This window comes from Schistocerca cancellata, chromosome 2 (assembly GCF_023864275.1).
Source record: "Schistocerca cancellata isolate TAMUIC-IGC-003103 chromosome 2, iqSchCanc2.1, whole genome shotgun sequence".
Lineage (NCBI taxonomy): Eukaryota > Metazoa > Arthropoda > Insecta > Orthoptera > Acrididae > Schistocerca > Schistocerca cancellata.
The window spans coordinates 460,479,786-460,497,467 of NC_064627.1; the positions used below are offsets into that span (position 1 = coordinate 460,479,786).

The window sequence follows — 17,682 nt, forward strand, 5'->3', positions numbered from 1 at the left end:
TTGCTGTTCAATGAGATTTTGCAAGAGCTGCTCGACAGTAGCCATGGAACCCTGTGAGTCAACGGTGAAAAGGAAAAATCCACTACCTCGTCGCCAATTTTTATATCTTCAAATTTAACACATATTTTGGATAACAACACATATAAGTCACTGAGTAAGTTCACCTGTGTACAAGTCGGCATTCGATTCAACACTGAGTCTCAGTCTAGCGGCCGCTGCTCGGCTGGCAGACAGCGCCGCACGTAGAGGACATGCATAATTGCGCGGCGGCACTTTGAATAATCGGCGAGTCACAACAGAATCCCAGGACCTTTTGGCTTCAACCAAGGGTAGAATTCACAGAGGCCATTCTACTGTGGGTAATTTAGTCTACCTGGAGTCTGGTATCCGAATGCCTTTTGCCAGTATTAACACCTTGGTGCAATCTTCTTTGCTCTGCATAAAGCGTATGATGCCACATGACACTACCACACCCTTGCCGCCTTACACGAGTGGATCCTCTGTGGTCTGCTCCATATTTTTATCCAGAATTTTCTTTCATCTTGCACTTTTCATGTACAGGCTGGTGCCTCCCATAGCACCTCCCATCTCCAGAATGGGTTTCCACAGTGTTTTGTTTTGAGTGTCTCTCTCTCTCTCTTGGGCTTTTACTCATGGTTTCCAACTTTTGGCTGCCAAGAACTGTATTACGCATTTGTCATCACCATGTAGTCCATCTCCATCCGGACTTGTATCTTGATGGCCAGTCCCTCAATGTGGTGGACAGTAGTCTTTTTTTGGGACTAATGTTATGCCCGGTTGACATGGCTTCCCCATCTTGGTCAACTGAAGCAGACATGTTGGTCCCACCTCAATGCTCCTCAGTGCCCCAACAATACCAACTGGGACACAGACAGCTCTACTCTGCTACAGCTCTGCAAAGCTTTGATCCAATCCTGTCTATAACATGGAAGTTGTGCATACTGCTCGGCATCCCCTTCAATGTTGCAGATACTGGATGTGATATATTATTGTGGGGTAAGAGTGGCAACTGGCACCTTTTGTACTAGCTCCTTGAGCAGCCTCCTAACAGAGGCAGCAGCTCCTTTCTGAGTGTTTTGCGCAATAGGTCCTTCTTTGGTGTGTAGTTTTGTTGACTTGCCTGTGGAGGGATTCAGGACATCATAGCTTGCCCCCTTTAATCATTAAACTAACCAACCAAACAACCACTGTTGTGGAGGACAGCACAGTGGAAGCTGCCAGGGTCTGGGTGATGTCACAACTAAAGCCCACAGGAAGACATCTGAAGCAGCCAGGGATGGCAGTGCCAGATTTGGAGCTTCTCACTTAGGCCCAGGGACTAGTTTGAGTGTAGTTTCCTATCCAGGATTCGCCAGGATTACTGTTTAAACCATTGATGAAGCCAGTTTGATCCATGGCGTTTCTCTCAGCTTATGATAAGGAAAGACTAGGCAGCTAGCCTCAGGTACCTGGGAGAGGAGAAAGCTGTGATAGGGCTGCGACGGTGGGAGATGATGGACTCCCTGACAAGAGATGCAGGCCAAGGGCCCACAATGAGAGCTGATTGCTTCACATGTGGTGTAGTACCAACACCAGCTGGTACCTCTGTTCTGCAACAGGCTCTCGGAAATGCTCCTGAAATGAAGTGTGTGCACACACACTGAGGTACTCGCATGGAATGGACTGGCTGTGTCTGCTTTGTGTACCAGGGGTTGAGACAAGGTCCAAAAACTGTCCTGTAAGAGCACCTGAAGAAGCTCTGCCAGGCTTCGTCCTTTGACAGGCATGAACCTGCAAGCACCTAGGAACGTGTTATTCACTGAAGCCAGTTTAGTAGATCCTAAAACTTTCAGCATTTGCGGTTTAAAATTTTGTTCTGACAGCTCATTTGAGGCTGTATAGTATATATGAGGTGCATCCTTTATTGTGAAGATCCACTACAAGGGTCCAATTGTTGTCAGCTGGAGGATGATTACATACAGGATGTGCGAGAAGATGCCCACAATGATTAATCACATAGACCCCAAGAAGGAACCTGCAATCTGGGCACGAACACACTCCTGTGGATATGTTGGTGTGGGCTACAGTGAGAATGACTAGGGTGCAGCTGATTGGTGTATCTGGCAGATGTTACACTGTCACAACATTTTTGTGTTGCAAGGTCAGTAGATATAGTGTCGTGCCAGTTGCTTGAACCTAGAAATCTCCTAGTGGAACTGAGGCACAAATTGAAGCATCCAACATTCAAGAAATAGCAGTATCACTACCCAGCACCATTCTTCCTCTGTAAGCACTCACCTTGCCTGACCTGAAATTGCTGCCACTGAAGAAAACTAGAGTGAAGGCCTAGTGGATATGCACCAGAGAGCTGGGTAGACAAGCCTGCCAGGTATACTGCAGGACCAGGTGAAGAAGCGCATCACGCTGAGACTGTGGAGCAATGTCTCCAGTTAATTATATATTTCCTGGTGAACAAATTCATGATCTGTACCTGCTGGATGGCTAGATGGCGCATTTGCATTATAATGCTGCACAGAAGTAAAGTAACAAATGGAATATTGAAAATTTGCCAAATAGAGAGCGTAACAATGAAGGTGGTACAGTATATGCCATTGCAATTTAACCTTGCCTTCAAAAATGGTATGGTCAGTTTATAGTAGGTGATAAGATGAAATTTATAACTACATAAAATAATGGTGAAAATTTATGGACACAAAAAATTATGGCCAATGCTTCCTTTTCAATATGAGATTAATGCTCCTGAACTGGAGTAAGTATCTTCGATGTAAATGCAATTGACTTCTCTGTTCCACCCTTCACAGAGAACGTTCAGGAGGATTACAGATTCTAATCTGTGTCGGACCATTCAGATTTATAGTTTCTATGTTTGACTCTAAGCTTCATTTCTTCCTTTTCTAGAGAGAACCATCCCACTGCATTGTGGGAATGCTTCTGTGGTCGACATCAATGTCAATTGATGCTGGACAAGTCACATGGCAGGGTGCTGATTGGAGGGCTAATTTTAACCTGAGTTATGTGCTTACATTCTCTGCAAAAAGGGTAACCTTAGTGTAGAGAGAGCTAAGGGAGGAATGGCAGTTTTTGTAAACAATGTTTACTACTTATTGCTCCTCTTCCTCACAACTAGCCTAAAGCAGTCACTGTATCAACGCACATGCTTCACAGGTTGACCATATGTTCCCTCTGCCTGCCCCAATAAGAAGCTAAACAATGAGACTTTCCATGCTCTCCTTACTCATCTAACCCCCCCCCCCCTCCTTTGTCTTCTGTAGTGATATGATTGCACAGTGTTTTTTGGGGATCTGCAGCCATCTACCCAAGGTATAGATCAATTTGAGAGCCTTCTCATGTGTGTGTTCATTGAATATAGAGTGGACATGCATTTCAGCACTGCAACAGGATCATTCACTGCTATCAATCTCTCGGTTTGCTCTCTGGCCCTTGCATGCACTACTTAATGGGAAGTGGTCAATTACTTGCACCCAAGTGATCATTTCCCAATGTGGTTTCAACAGCCGGTCAGAATGGTGCCTGAAAGAAAACCACCATAATGGGTGCTCAGCAGGGCAGAGATTATGTTCTACATATAACTTGCAGGATATGATATAGGTGAATGTCCAGGAATTGCTGGATCATATTACCAAAATGATCCACCATATTGCTGAAGCATCCATTCTACATTCTTTGGGTGAGGTGAAAAGAAAGCCTGTCCCTTGGTGAAGCAACTAATGCTGCTGTTCAATCGAGATAAGGTAGGTAGCTCTGTGTAAGTCCAGGTGCCCGCCAATTGCTGAGAACTTCACAGTCTTTCGGGTATCAAGGGCAAAATGTCACCTTATTATTAATGAAAGGAAAAAAAAGATTATGGCAACAGTTCTTGAACACCATAAACCAGTACAGTTGTGCGGAGGACTACCAGGAGGGTTTCTGGAAGAGGAGGGAGGTGCCTAGTGACTGCTGTAATGGGAAATTGAAGTCTCCTGACCAACCAGCAAGACACTACCCACACTATGGTGACCTATTTTGCCACAGTTACCTCCACTGGCAGTCAGTATTCGGCTTTCCAGCGCTACAAGGTGGCTGCCAAGAGGGGCTGTTGGGACTTCAGCTACACTACTGTTGAAGAATACAGCTGCCCCTTTTCCATGTGGATGCGGGATTCTGTGTACTCTGCAGCTCATGATATGTCGCCTGGTCACAATAGGGTCCATTATATTGTTTTACAGCTCCTCAGAGTGAAGCAAAGAAATCCTCTTTTGCCCTTTTTAACTTCATTGAGCATCAGGACACTCTCCTGACTCATGGCGAGAGGCAATTTTAATTCTCTTTTCAAAGCCTGAGGGGGACTGCAGATGCCCAGATAGTTATTGTAGTGTTGCCACACTAGCTGCATGGGAAAGACAATGGAGCGGATGGTCAACTGCCACCTAGTCTGAACCTTAGTCTAAGCAGTCCTTTAGGTGCTTTCAGTGTGGGTTCAGGAAATATCACTTCATCTTTAATAACCTGTCCCTTTTGGTAGTGGCTAAACAACAAGAAGGCCCATGATAACATTTGGAGGCACAATATCCTCAGGCAGGTCCATGACGTGGGGTTTTGAGGATTTCTTCCCAACTTCGTGGTCTTTCCTGTCAACATGCTATTTTAGATACAGACTCTGTAATAGTCCTCTGTGATCACTTTGAGCAAGAGAACAATGCCCCTCAACGTAGTGTTTTAAGTGGGACTGTCTTTGTTGGGCGAATCATCAGTTGTCTTTCTCACCTTTAGTCAACTTTTTTAAACATTATTACCTTTTTCAACCTTTTTTATCTGTATAGGAAGAAAGTGAGTTATTTATTTTTGTTTGGAAGTTTCTGTATTCATTATCATTAATTTGACTTTTTGGAATGCTCCAATGATGAAAATAAATTAATTCTAACCGGAGAGGCTTCTGAAATTTGTGACAGATTATTCATTTTTTCTTTTTTTCTTCTTTTACATTTTTTCCTTTTTTTAGTTACAGCCAAATGATCATCTATTATGACTGCTTCTTTTTTTTTCCCGGATTCTAATTTTGCTGTAGTAACAAAACTGCTGCTGTGTTTGTTCAGTTTTGAAAATTAACTGTTTGAAATGAGAAAACTTCAATTCCATAGTGACTGGATTGAAAAAGACAGTTTGAAAAGTAAAGTATAGGGAGAAAAAAATTTGTGAAAGTGAACTACTTTGCTGTGTATGTTCTTGCTCTATTAATTTTGAGACAAAGCTTTCAGGCAATTTTAACAACTCATTCTGAACGAAACGTGAGTGTAACTTTGAAACTAAACGTTGACCCCCATCACTTATACACTCCTGGAAATGGAAAAAAGAACACATTGACACCGGTATGTCAGACCCACCATACTTGCTCCGGACACTGCGAGAGGGCTGTACAAGCAATGATCACACGCATGGCACAGCGGACACACCAGGAACCGCGGTGTTGGCCGTCGAATGGCGCTAGCTGCGCAGCATTTGTGCATCACCGCCGTCAGTGTCGGCCAGTTTGCCGTGGCATACGGATCTCCATCGCAGTCTTTAACACTGGTAGCATGCCGCGACAGCGTGGACGTGAACCGTATGTGCAGTTGACGGACTTTGAGCGAGGGCGTATAGTGGGCATGCGGGAGGCCGGGTGGACGTACCGCCGAATTGCTCAACACGTGGGGCGTGAGGTCTCCACAGTACATCGATGTTGTCGCCAGTGGTCGGCGGAAGGTGCACGTGCCCGTCGACCTGGGACCGGACCGCAGCGACGCACGGATGCACGCCAAGACCGTAGGATCCTACGCAGTGCCGTAGGGGACCGCACCGCCACTTCCCAGCAAATTAGGGACACTGTTGCTCCTGGGGTATCGGCGAGGACCATTCGCAACCGTCTCAATGAAGCTGGGCTACGGTCCCGCACACCGTTAGGCCGTCTTCCACTCGCGCCCCAACATCGTGCAGCCCGCCTCCAGTGGTGTCGCGACAGGCGTGAATGGAGGGACGAATGGAGACGTGTCGTCTTCAGCGATGAGAGTCGCTTCTGCCTTGGTGCCAATGATGGTCGTATGCGTGTTTGGCGCCGTGCAGGTGAGCGCCACAATCAGGACTGCATACGACCGAGGCACACAGGGCCAACACCCGGCATCATGGTGTGGGGAGCGATCTCCTACACTGGCCGTACACCACTGATGATCGTCGAGGGGACACTGAATAGTGCACGGTACATCCAAACCGTCATCGAACCCATCGTTCTACCATTCCCAGACCGGCAAGGGAACTTGCTGTTCCAACAGGACAATGCACGTCCGCATGTATCCCGTGCCACCCAACGTGCTCTAGAAGGTGTAAGTCAACTACCCTGGCCAGCAAGATCTCTGGATCTGTCCCCCATTGAGCATGTTTGGGACTGGATGAAGCGTCGTCTCACGCGGTCTGCACGTCCAGCACGAACGCTGGTCCAACTGAGGCGCCAGGTGGAAATGGCATGGCAAGCCGTTCCACAGGACTACATCCAGCATCTCTACGATCGTCTCCATGGGAGAATAGCAGCCTGCATTGCTGCGAAAGGTGGATATACACTGTACTAGTGCCGACATTGTGCATGCTCTGTTGCCTGTGTCTATGTGCCTGTGGTTCTGTCAGTGTGATCATGTGATGTATCTGACCCCAGGAATGTGTCAATAAAGTTTCCCCTTCCTGGGACAATGAATTCACGGTGTTCTTATTTCAATTTCCAGGAGTGTATTTATAACTTGCAGTTCAGACACAACTTTCAAATACACTGACAGTATGGACATTAAATATTGAGTATAGTTCCATCACTGCTGAATTGATTTGGACAATGGAACTGGTAATTTCCATTGCTCTATGGATTCATCAAATGATATTATGTTTTTGAGATGATGATATGTGATAGTGTTCACTTTTGTCTAAAAAAATGGGATACCTAATAACTGATGGACTGGCACCATATTTCTGGGAACATATGTTAGATGAAGCATGCTTGTAATATTACACATTGAATTTCTATGAAATTGTTAAAGTTAAAGGTAAAAAAGAATTACAAACGACCTCGACATTTTGGTGGGAGAGTAAGTGTTCCATAAGAATATGTCATCTAACAGTTTTCTGAATTTGCAAAGTGTATGGTGAAATATTGGATCAGAAATTATGTTAAGCACTCTCTGAAGTCAACTTGTCCCTAATAAATGCCTTATGTGGCATCACATGGACCTAACATCAATGAAGAAGTGTTTGAGTTTTGAGATAATGATGTCCAGAAGACTCGAGGCAGACAACGTATAAACATTGGAACTTGTAACATTCATACAATGCATAATGACTGTGAAATGTTTAGGTGAAGAAGCATCCAAATTTCTGGTCAGTATTTACCGTTATTTTGGCAGTTGGCCTATTTGCTGGGAAGAACTTTAAGGAATTCACTCTAAGTTTAACATTCCATATCACAAGTTCTCGAGGTATGCAACCACATGGTGTCTTACTTTAGGACCTTTAGCCAGCAGGATTTTGGAGCGGTGGGATAGCATTCAATAATACTTTCTTAAGTATATGCCCTTAAAAAAGAATTCTACGACTATTGTGTCCAAATCCTACAGTGCCATTGTGAATGCTTTAAAAAAATTGTCAATGAAAGCAGAACCTCATTTCATAATTTCATCTGTAGAACTATTCAGTAAGTTTGCTCACTGTTTCCAAAGCCAAACACTTTTCATCACAAGTTGCACACAGAAATAGAAAACAAGCTTCAAACCTTTTGACTTCATATTGTGAATGTAGAGGAAATTGAGAGCATTTCTGAATGATGAACCCTTTACATCAGGTAATCTGCTTTCTCTCGATCTAGTTGTTAGCGGGCAAGTAACTAAAGAGCCTGGTAAACTAGAAGGACATGATAAGGTGTAGTTTTTAAAGAAAGCCCATAAACATTAAATGCTGATAAGTTTTAGGTTTTTAAACCCCAGAGGAAAAATAAAGATCAGAAGGTTTAAAAAATTGACATTTGATGTCTGTCAGGATTACTTATCAGACAAGTGGGAGGTTGCACCATTTGAAAAAGATGACCCAGATTCAGATAACAAAGATATTGACAGTTACTGGCAGCAGCGGCACATCTCAAAAAGAGATCCATGAAGTTATGGTATCCAAATGTTTCAAAATTTGTTAAGGCTTCTGTTACATCATTCCCTGGAAGTGCAGACACAGAAAATATTCCATTTTGAAGCACACGTTAGGAGAAGACAAAGCAGGGATGGCCAGAAGAATTTTAAACCATGTTTTGATTGTTAGCAATGCTTGAGGACAGTACCACCATTTTCTTTCTGCGTATGGACAGCAAGCACATGCAAATTATACTGCTTATAAGGAACAATGTGAAAAGAAGAAAGGAAAAGAAAACTTGAAATAGAAGAAAAGCAGAAAGACGAACAAAACCAAAGCTATTTGGAAAAGAGGATTAAAAAAAAAAAGATTAAAAAATCAATTGACTTTGAGACAACTCCCTGAAAGACAACAGAAAAGAACGCCGACTATCTAAGGAGGCATGAGAACTGCTCTCTCAAGCTTCACTTAAAAAGGTGTGTGAGACTGCACAAATTGTGAAGGTAGAAGAGGGGCAGAAACAATTATGAAAAATCCTGAAAAGAAAATCTAGTATGTTTACTTCATTTTTTGCTTAGATTCCTAAAAAACAGTATCACAAAAATATTTTGTTGATTTTTCTTTAGGTACTGAAGTGTAGAATGATACAAATTGTAAAAACTTTATGTATATTTTGTTTGTGAATTAAGATTAGGCTACCAGTATCAAAAATCCAATACTGAGTTAACTGTGTACCTGCGTGTATTAATAAATCTGTGTGAAGGGAAAAAAATGGCCATACCCTGTCCAGACTCAAAATAGATAAATTTATTAGGGTGATAACCAGGATATTGTCAAAAATGAAAACAATTCACTTCTGTCCCATCTGTTTATTGAAATAATTTATCACATTTAATAAACTTTTCAAAATATTATGTCACCTTTCTCACCATTTTTAAGTGCCTTGTGGCTCCTTACCCTCTCTTTGCATAGCTTTTAATAGTGTAATGTTGACAGTTACACGTGGTGTCCAGTGTTCTTTATTTTTTTGTGATTTCTTTGTCTTTTGTGCCTCTTTGATCCTTGCAATTACAAATCATCAATTGCAAACGACTATTCGGTGGTTGAAGGAATGGGCAGAGAAAAGGGGTTTCATTTCTAAACCAAGAAGTCTGCGTGCATTCTTTTTAATCATTCCTGTCCTGTTTTAAACTATTCTGAGTTGAGGCTGGGGTACAATTTCCATACATTTAAAGACATGATGAGGTTTCTGGATCTCAAATTACACTATGCTAGTTGGCACAGTGTAGGGACCTGAAAAGATGGTCCTTCAAAGCAAGTGCACTTTAAAATGTGGTAGCTACAGTTCACAAGGAGCAGACCAAACTTGTCTGCTCAAGTTTTTCAGTGACCAAACAAAATGAGATTACCACTGGTGGAGCAAGGAATAATTCTATCAATTATGAGTATGGGAAATGGGAACTTACGTATGGAAGAAGGAAGAAATGGATGAGAAGCTATAATGGTTCGAGGAAGGAAAGCTGTAACACTGTAATTCCTTATGGCATGCAATTTATACACAAGTTTACAATATTGTTTAAAATTTGAAAAAGTATATCATCAAGAATAATTGTAGTGCCTCTTGTGGATAAGAGGTGGCCCTGCACAAGAAGTAACAATGTTTACATTACACAAAATGAGAGGACAAGGCTCTTTAAAGTGCGCCCAGATACCAGGTGGGCTCTTTTCACTGCAAAACCACCTTGTTTAATACACTTTACAGAGTGAACCTTTACACGATGAGACTTGCCTTGGAAAACTGTTGTGCAAAGGTATTTTACATAACATAAATGCACCTTAATGGTGTAATAAACTTGTAAACAGTGTATAAATAGTAAATTTTGTATGTTGAGACATTTTATTTGTGACAGTGCATTAGAGCTTTGTACCACGTGCCCCCAGCTCAGCTCCACTTTGCTGATGACACCATTCCAATGGACAATTACAGATCATCCAACATTGGGCCCAACCTTAGTAAGAGGGTTGGTCAGAAAGTAATGCACCACTTTTTTTTCCAACTATTCTTTACTGAACATAATGAGAATTACACACATGAAGGAATGTTGTTTTATCTACACACACTGTTTTTCCACATAATCTCCATCCCGTTCTGTGGCCTTTTCCCAGTGTGAAACAAGGGCGTGTGTGACCTATTGGTACACATACTTTTGAATATCCAAGAGTGTAGATCATTGTATCCACACTTCCATTGCTGATTGACGGATGCAGCGACAATTGCCGAGTCGTATTGCGTCTGTCCTCGCGAATGACACCAGCAGCTCGCTCTGCTGCATATCAGGTGTGACAGCCATGGATAGTCTCCCCGACAGCTGCAAATCACGGATCTCTGCCGAACCGCCTTCTGATGACCTCACCCTCTACGCCCAGGTACTAACTGTACTTCTGTCAACAGCAGATCCTCCACAGACTTTTAACAAGTGTTTGTGAAGGTTACCCACAGTTTCTTTCTCTGCAGTGAGAAATTCAATGTTGGCATGTTGCTTATAACGCATATCACCTATGGACGCCATTTTGGAACTGTCCTACAGCTATACTATCTGTTGGAAGTGATGGAAACCTGGTGTGTTCACTCAGGAGACTTCAAATAATACATATATAACATTTTCCGTTCACAGCATTGTTTTCAGCCGAGGAGAAAAAAATGTGCTGCATTACTTCCTGGGCAACCCTCATAGAATAACTCTATTTCTAGGTATGACTTATGGAGACAGACAGAAACAACATGAGAAACAATAAATATGGAAAAAAAGCTACATGAATAATACAGACGAATGTGGACTTTAAGCCTCTCCTCCCTCCTGCACCTTAATTATTCATGTGACTGTTTTGAATGTTGTAACAAATGATTGTGTGTATCAGGCACTATGAAAGCTGTTGAAAACACACAGTTGGGATCATTTCATCATATTTTTAAAATTTTTCTGTTATGGCTGAGTTAGGATAGAGCTGCAGCTTCCTACAAGAAACCTGGAGAAAATCCGTGTCCACCTTCATGAAAGCAGTCAAAAAACAGAATGTACAAAGTTATCATGGGTTTAAATTTTGGGCTGAGTGACATGCTTATACGAGCCCATCGCCTTACTATTTTTAGGTGATAATTTCAATCAACCAGTTGGTACATAATTTGGATGGACTTAGCATGTGAATCTCTCTTATAAACAGTTTTGCACTTGAAGCTCCATAACTATTTTGTGGAAGGTTGTCGGTGATCAACATTAGCCAGATTCAAAGCCTGTCACACACTGTCATTTGCAGTATTTGAACAATTTCCAGATAATCTGAAATATCAGTAACCTCTTCTTCATTATGGTTTGCTCAAATATGTAACATGTGCTATTTTAACAGCATTATGGTCTCTCACCTTAAAAGGCTTACTACAAACATGAAAATGAACATGCTCATTCCTTTTTACTCATATAGTGACAAATTGTCCAATTTGAACTAATAGCATTAGTTTGCCGAAACTTGGGAAATTACTGAGCTAAAGGCTTATATCATGCTGCTGAGAACGTCATCTAATCAGTGCCACTTCTGGTCTTTTTCATAGCCACTTCATTTTTAATTTTGATTAAATTGCCATTTTTGGACTGAAATATCATTTCGGCAACTATTCGTATGTATTAGACCCTTCTTCTAGATTTACTTGCATCTTATTAGGATGATACCAAGAGGTTTTACTTCTGGTGTAAGAATAAAAATATGAAATAGGCAGCTTCTGTATTTACAACTACAAACTATTGAACTTTATGTTTCAGCTACACTTTCACACTCATCAAGGCTTGTTCTTGTGTTGCTGTTAGAGTATTCCATTTAACATAAGGTGTCCACTTATACAAAAAATTGTCATTTGTTTACACATTGTATGATCTGTGTTCAGATTTTTCCTGAATTGATATTCTCCTCCTCATTTCTTCTCTTTTTGTTTTATGTACTGATAATGCATGAGTATTATATCATCGCTCTTTTTTACTAGTTTTGTCTCTCTATTTACAGAACATTGTTGTTAATAAGTTTGTAACATCTCCAGTAAAAATGCCAGCCAAATTAGTAATGCCAGCATCTACAGTTGTGAAGATTCCTACAAAAATTCTGCCTGCACCTACAAGTATGCAACAATCTCTTGGGGGTGTTGCAACAGTTTCTGGTGCTACATCAGCAGTTTCAACAGTTAATACTAGTGTCAAGCCACTAAGCCCTCAGAAAGTCATCATTAGGCAGGTTAGTGACTTTTTTATTTAGCAGCTAATCATTAGTTGCATAAGAGAAACAAAGTGACATCTGAAGATATTTAAAGCTGTTGCATTAATAGGCTGTTATAATATTATGCAAAAGTAAGTAGCTTCTTATGTTCGACCAAGATTATAATAATTAATTGATCAGCGGTGCTATGGTAGGGATGTTCAGCGTCTGTTGTTAATCAACTCGTGCAATGTTTCATTTATGATGCACATGAAGATGTTTTATTTTCAAACATTTATTCAGGTGTTGTATATTCTTATCAGTACCATATACTTTCATACGATTTCCTGGCAACAGGTTCAGAGTGATGTAAAGGAAGAAACCTTACAGATGTCATAATTGTGTGCTGACAAATAAAAGCCTACATAAGCAACAGGGTTTTCATCATTTAGGAAAGCTGGCAGGTAATAAAGTAACATTGACATAATGAGCAATAAGCAAGGTGGATGGTGGAGACAGGTGATGTTACATACTACCTTCCAGCAAAAGTTATATTAACTGTTTAGAGGTTAGGCATTTCATTATTTCTTGGAATACTGTACACAATCTGTAGGCAATTTCATAAAGGTTAACTAGTTTGTAATATTGCTATTCATGAACCTATCAAATTTAAAAGGGGCCACAATGAACAAAAACTTAACTGTCATTATAATTGTCATGACATAATATAGACTGATAATTAGAAGTCAATAAAAGTCAAACAAAACCTGGACCTTGTGAATTCAAATCAAAAATAGATAAGTGTTAGAAATGACTCAAGCTGTGTGAAATGACAGTTTTTCCTCAAAATTCGTGTAATCTGGGACATGTTCTATCTATTAAAAATGTTCTGAGACAGATTTTATCCCTGGAGTGTAAGTGACGTTTGTGCAGTAACTTGAAGTAACAGCTACAAACAACAAATGTGCAATTAGCCAGACAGTTGTAAGCAGGCAGTGTTACGTAGTGGATGTATGACTGCTTTGTATCAATGTAGTCATGTTACAAATTACAGTGGAGCAATATCTCTCAATCAGGTGTTGATGATATTGTCAAGAACATTTTTAAGAAGATAAAAGTGAGTGCAGAGTTTGTCTTGCACACCTTGATTCCTGAACGAAAGCAGTTGTTTGGGCACCTGCTGGAATGTGATTGAAATGTAAAATGTGGATAGTTCTTTTCTGGTATAAAATTATCATGGATGACAAGACTTGGTGTTGTCAATACTGACCGACCACAGAACTACAGAGTGCACAAATTCACATGAAAAGTCAGTGCAATGACAAAATAACAGACATTCAAATCAGTGTGACACTTGAAACGATCAGTATCCCAAAGAAGGACTTGTTTGATAATTTCACATGGTTGTATGAAGATTGTGTGCATTGTACAAAAGTGGGAGAGACTGTTTACAACACATGAAGCATTAAAACCAACATCTTAATGTTTCTCTATTTTTTAAAATTAATCCAGTGTTGAAACTTTTTGGATTGATGGGTAGGAAGTTTTTTAGAATGTCCTTAGTAGTTACTGATACTTTTTCTCATGTGCCTTAAGACAGGTTACATAAAAGTAGTGTGCTCCTCATACTTTCAATAAAAATCTCGAAGCCAATAGCAGTGGCAGTGGCAGTGGCGTGGTTTCCATGTGGACTGCCTTGAAAATAGAAGGTCCGTGGTAGTTTCAAATATTGTACTTTGGTTTTGATCCAAGCAACAATCTACTGTTAGAGCCATATAAGCACACCTCGGAGCTCTGTTCAAAGCTTCACTATGTCACTAACTCTCCTCTGCTCTTCTACATATCCTACATACTTTTCCCTTTGAAGTATTTAGCTAGTAAGGTGTGGGGAACTGTGTAACATCCGGTCAATCCAGCACTGAAGTCAGTTTGTTATGCCAGCTAGGACAGTGAACACATTACAGTACGATAAAGTAAAGGGAAATCATGGCTGGAAAAAAGTAGCTCAGCAGGATGTTTAATGTTGCAAGGTTACTTACAATGTGTACTATCAGCAATGACAAGGTGTACATCAGCTCTTTAAGACAGATTGTGAGTTGATGTTTGTGTTAGGGTACAAGGGGCTCGCTCATATGTTGCCAAAATTGTTTAGATTGTCCTAGAGATTTGTCTTTGGGAAGCCCTTACATGTCCTCCAGTCCGGTTCCTTTCCTCTGTGCTTTCCATATTTTTGGAGCCCTGAAGAAAGAAGTTTGTGGCTGTAGATTCGCTTTCGGCAAGGAGATGCACCCAAACATTTTTCTATAAAGACATCGACTATCTTGTCTCACTGTGTGATGAATTTATTAATAGTTATGGCAATTAATTTTGAAATAACAAACAATTTACATACTTTTTCCATCTCTCATTTTTGCTTGACTGCCTCTAATATGATCCTTAATAGATTGTTTTGTATGATAGTTGTGATTGACTGAGGACGTGGACACAGGGTGTAGCTCAGTGTACAATTTCTTCACTTTTACATGGCACCATCGGGGTTAAAAAATAAAAACACTGGACTTGTTTCTGCAATTATCGAAAACATGCTCTACGACTCCATCCAGAACTGCTAAGTTTGGTAATGTGAACTGGGGGATTGCATTATTAACAGTCAAGCTGTCTGGATTTAATGAGAGAAAGAAATACTTTTCGTATAATTAGTGGCTGGTATTCACCTCAATGCACACGACTGCAGTCTCGGGCAACTGAAACCACACTGTGAGCAGCAGCAGCACCACCAGTGCATGATGCGAATGGCAACTGCGTGGGGGTAAGGAGGAGGCTGGGATGGGGAGGGGGAGGGATAGTATGGTGGGGTTGGTGGACAGTGAACTGCTGCAGTTTAGACGGATGGCAGGGGTGGGGGGGGAAGTAGTGGAAAAGGAGAGAAAAAAAAGACTAGGTGTGGTGGTGAAATTATGGCCGTGTAGTGCTGGAATGGGAACAGGGAGGGGGCTGGATCGGTGAGGATAGTGACTATCGAAGGTTGATGCCAGGAGGATTACGAGAACTTAGGATGTATTGCAGGGAAAGTTCCCACCTGCGCAATTCAGAAAAACTGGTGTTGGTGGGAAAGATCCATATAGCACAGGCTGTGAAGCAGTCATTGAGATGAGGGATATCATGTTTGGCAGCATGTTCAGCAACAGGGTGGTCCACTTGTTTTTTGGCCACAGTTTGTCTGTGGCAATTCATGCGGACAGACAGCTTGTTGGTTGTCATGCATACATAGAATGCAGCACAGTGGTTGCAGCTTAGCTTGTAAATCACATGACTGGTTTCACAGGTAGCCTTGCCTTTGATGGGCTAGGTGATTTTAGTGACCAGACTGGAGTAGGTGGTGGTAGGAGAATGTATGGGACAGGTCCTGCATCTAGGTCTATGACGGGTATGATCCATGAGGTAAGTTAATTGAAAGCAGGGGTTGTGTAAGGATGGACGAGTATATTGTGTAGGTTCGATGGGCAGCGGCATACCACTGTAGGAGAGGTGGGAAGGATAGCAGGCAGGACACGCCCCATTTCAGGGCATAATGAGAGGTAATGGAAACCCTGTCGGAGAATGTAATTCAGTTGCTCCAGTCCTGAGTGGTACTGAGTTATGAGGGAATACTCCTCTGTGGCCAGACGATGGGCCTTTGGGAGGTGGTGGGAGACTGGATAGATAAGGCATGAGAGATTTGTTTTTCTACAAGGTTGGGAGGATAATTATGGTCAGTGAAGGCTTCAGTGAGACCCTTGGTATATTCAGAGAGGGACTGCTCATCACTGCAGATGCAATGACCACAGGTGGCGAGGCTGTATGGAACGGATTTCTTGGTATGGAATGGGTGGCAGCTGTTGAAGTGGAGGTATTGCTGGTGGTTAGTAGGTTTGATATGGGCAGAGGTACTGATGTAGCCATCTTTGAGGTGGAGGTGAACATCTAGGAAGGTGGCTTGTTGGGTTGAGTTGGACAAAATGAAGCAAATGGGGGATAAGTTGTTGAGGTTCCGAAGGAATGTGGATAGGGTGTCCTCACCTTTGATCTCTAATATTGTTACATTCCATCCTAGATTTGTCATTGATTGATTTTTGCCTGACTGCTTTTCTTCGATCCTAACCCAGTGCTGTTTCCCTTTGTTACTATTTTCCTTTGCATCACTATACTCAACGTCTTTCCTGTTTTTCTCTTGTCGCTTTACAAACTGCACTGCATGCTCTACTTACAGTGTATCAACCGTCTCGGCCGCGCACAGCAGACGGCTACAAGACCACGCTGATTGTTGGTGCAGCATCTTATGTCCCAAATTACTTCCGCTGATATAATTAAGCCTATACTTTCAAACTGAACACTCTCCCTGCTTCATTTTCCATATTTTTTGCGTGTTAACTCCTTCACCTTTCCGATGCCGCACGATCTTGTATCTCAACCTACAAATCCCTCCTCATTCCCCACACTTTCTCCATTCTATCCCAGTTCACACCCACTAATTCCACCTCATCCAGTCATACCTGCCATCCTCCTTCTTCACACTTATGCACTCTGAGACCTGCCATCTCGCCAATTTTAGTGAGTTTTCACCTTTCGCTGTTGTCGTCTCACTCAGATTTCATTTTATTTTTCCCCCTTTTGCATCTATTTCGTCCTTACCATGATTTTTCACATGTATTTGAGTGTATCCTTGCATAATTTTTCGGTCATAGTTCTACATTATTCACCTAATTTTTCTCATTTTTCCCACCACCAAGGGTCGTTGCTCCTTCCATCTGCATCAATACAGAACACAGTCCCACATACTGTTCGTGTGTTGTTGCTTGGCTCATCGAGTCCCATGAAATAGCCTTACCATTAAATTACCCATCTTCTGCTGCCACCCTTCCTTCCACAGTGACCTCCATCTGTTCAGATTCCGCCAATCCTTAGCCCTCACCAACATAGTCCTGAAAAACCATATGACTCAGCTCCAAACCTCCTTGCAGTACCTTCTTTCCATTTGCAAAATTCTCCTGCTATGCAATCCCAAATTCCTGGAACCCATAACACACATTGAAACACTCGTCTGCAGGAACTTGAGCAACATACACACCACCACCTCACAAAGATCTACATCCTACGCACTTCCCACTCTTGCCCTGGAGTACCACTGTCTAACACCTCTATAACAACCTCCAAACCTCCCCCACATCCCCTCATAACTGAAAAACTCTATCTCGCAGACCTACTACACCGACCCCACCCTCAAAAACTCCCTCTCACCATCACTCAAACCTTTCC

General features: G+C 41.8%; 1 protein-coding gene across 1 annotated transcript in view; it reads left to right on the forward strand.

Annotated features, from left to right (window-relative positions):
- Positions 1 to 17,682, forward strand: part of LOC126161961 (protein lin-54 homolog) — a 271,287-nt gene that overhangs the window by 102,072 nt on the left and 151,533 nt on the right. Inside the window, exon 4 of the mRNA XM_049918145.1 lies at positions 12,202 to 12,426. Coding sequence (XP_049774102.1) covers positions 12,202 to 12,426 — 225 coding nt within the window. The remainder of the gene's footprint in view (positions 1 to 12,201; positions 12,427 to 17,682) is intronic.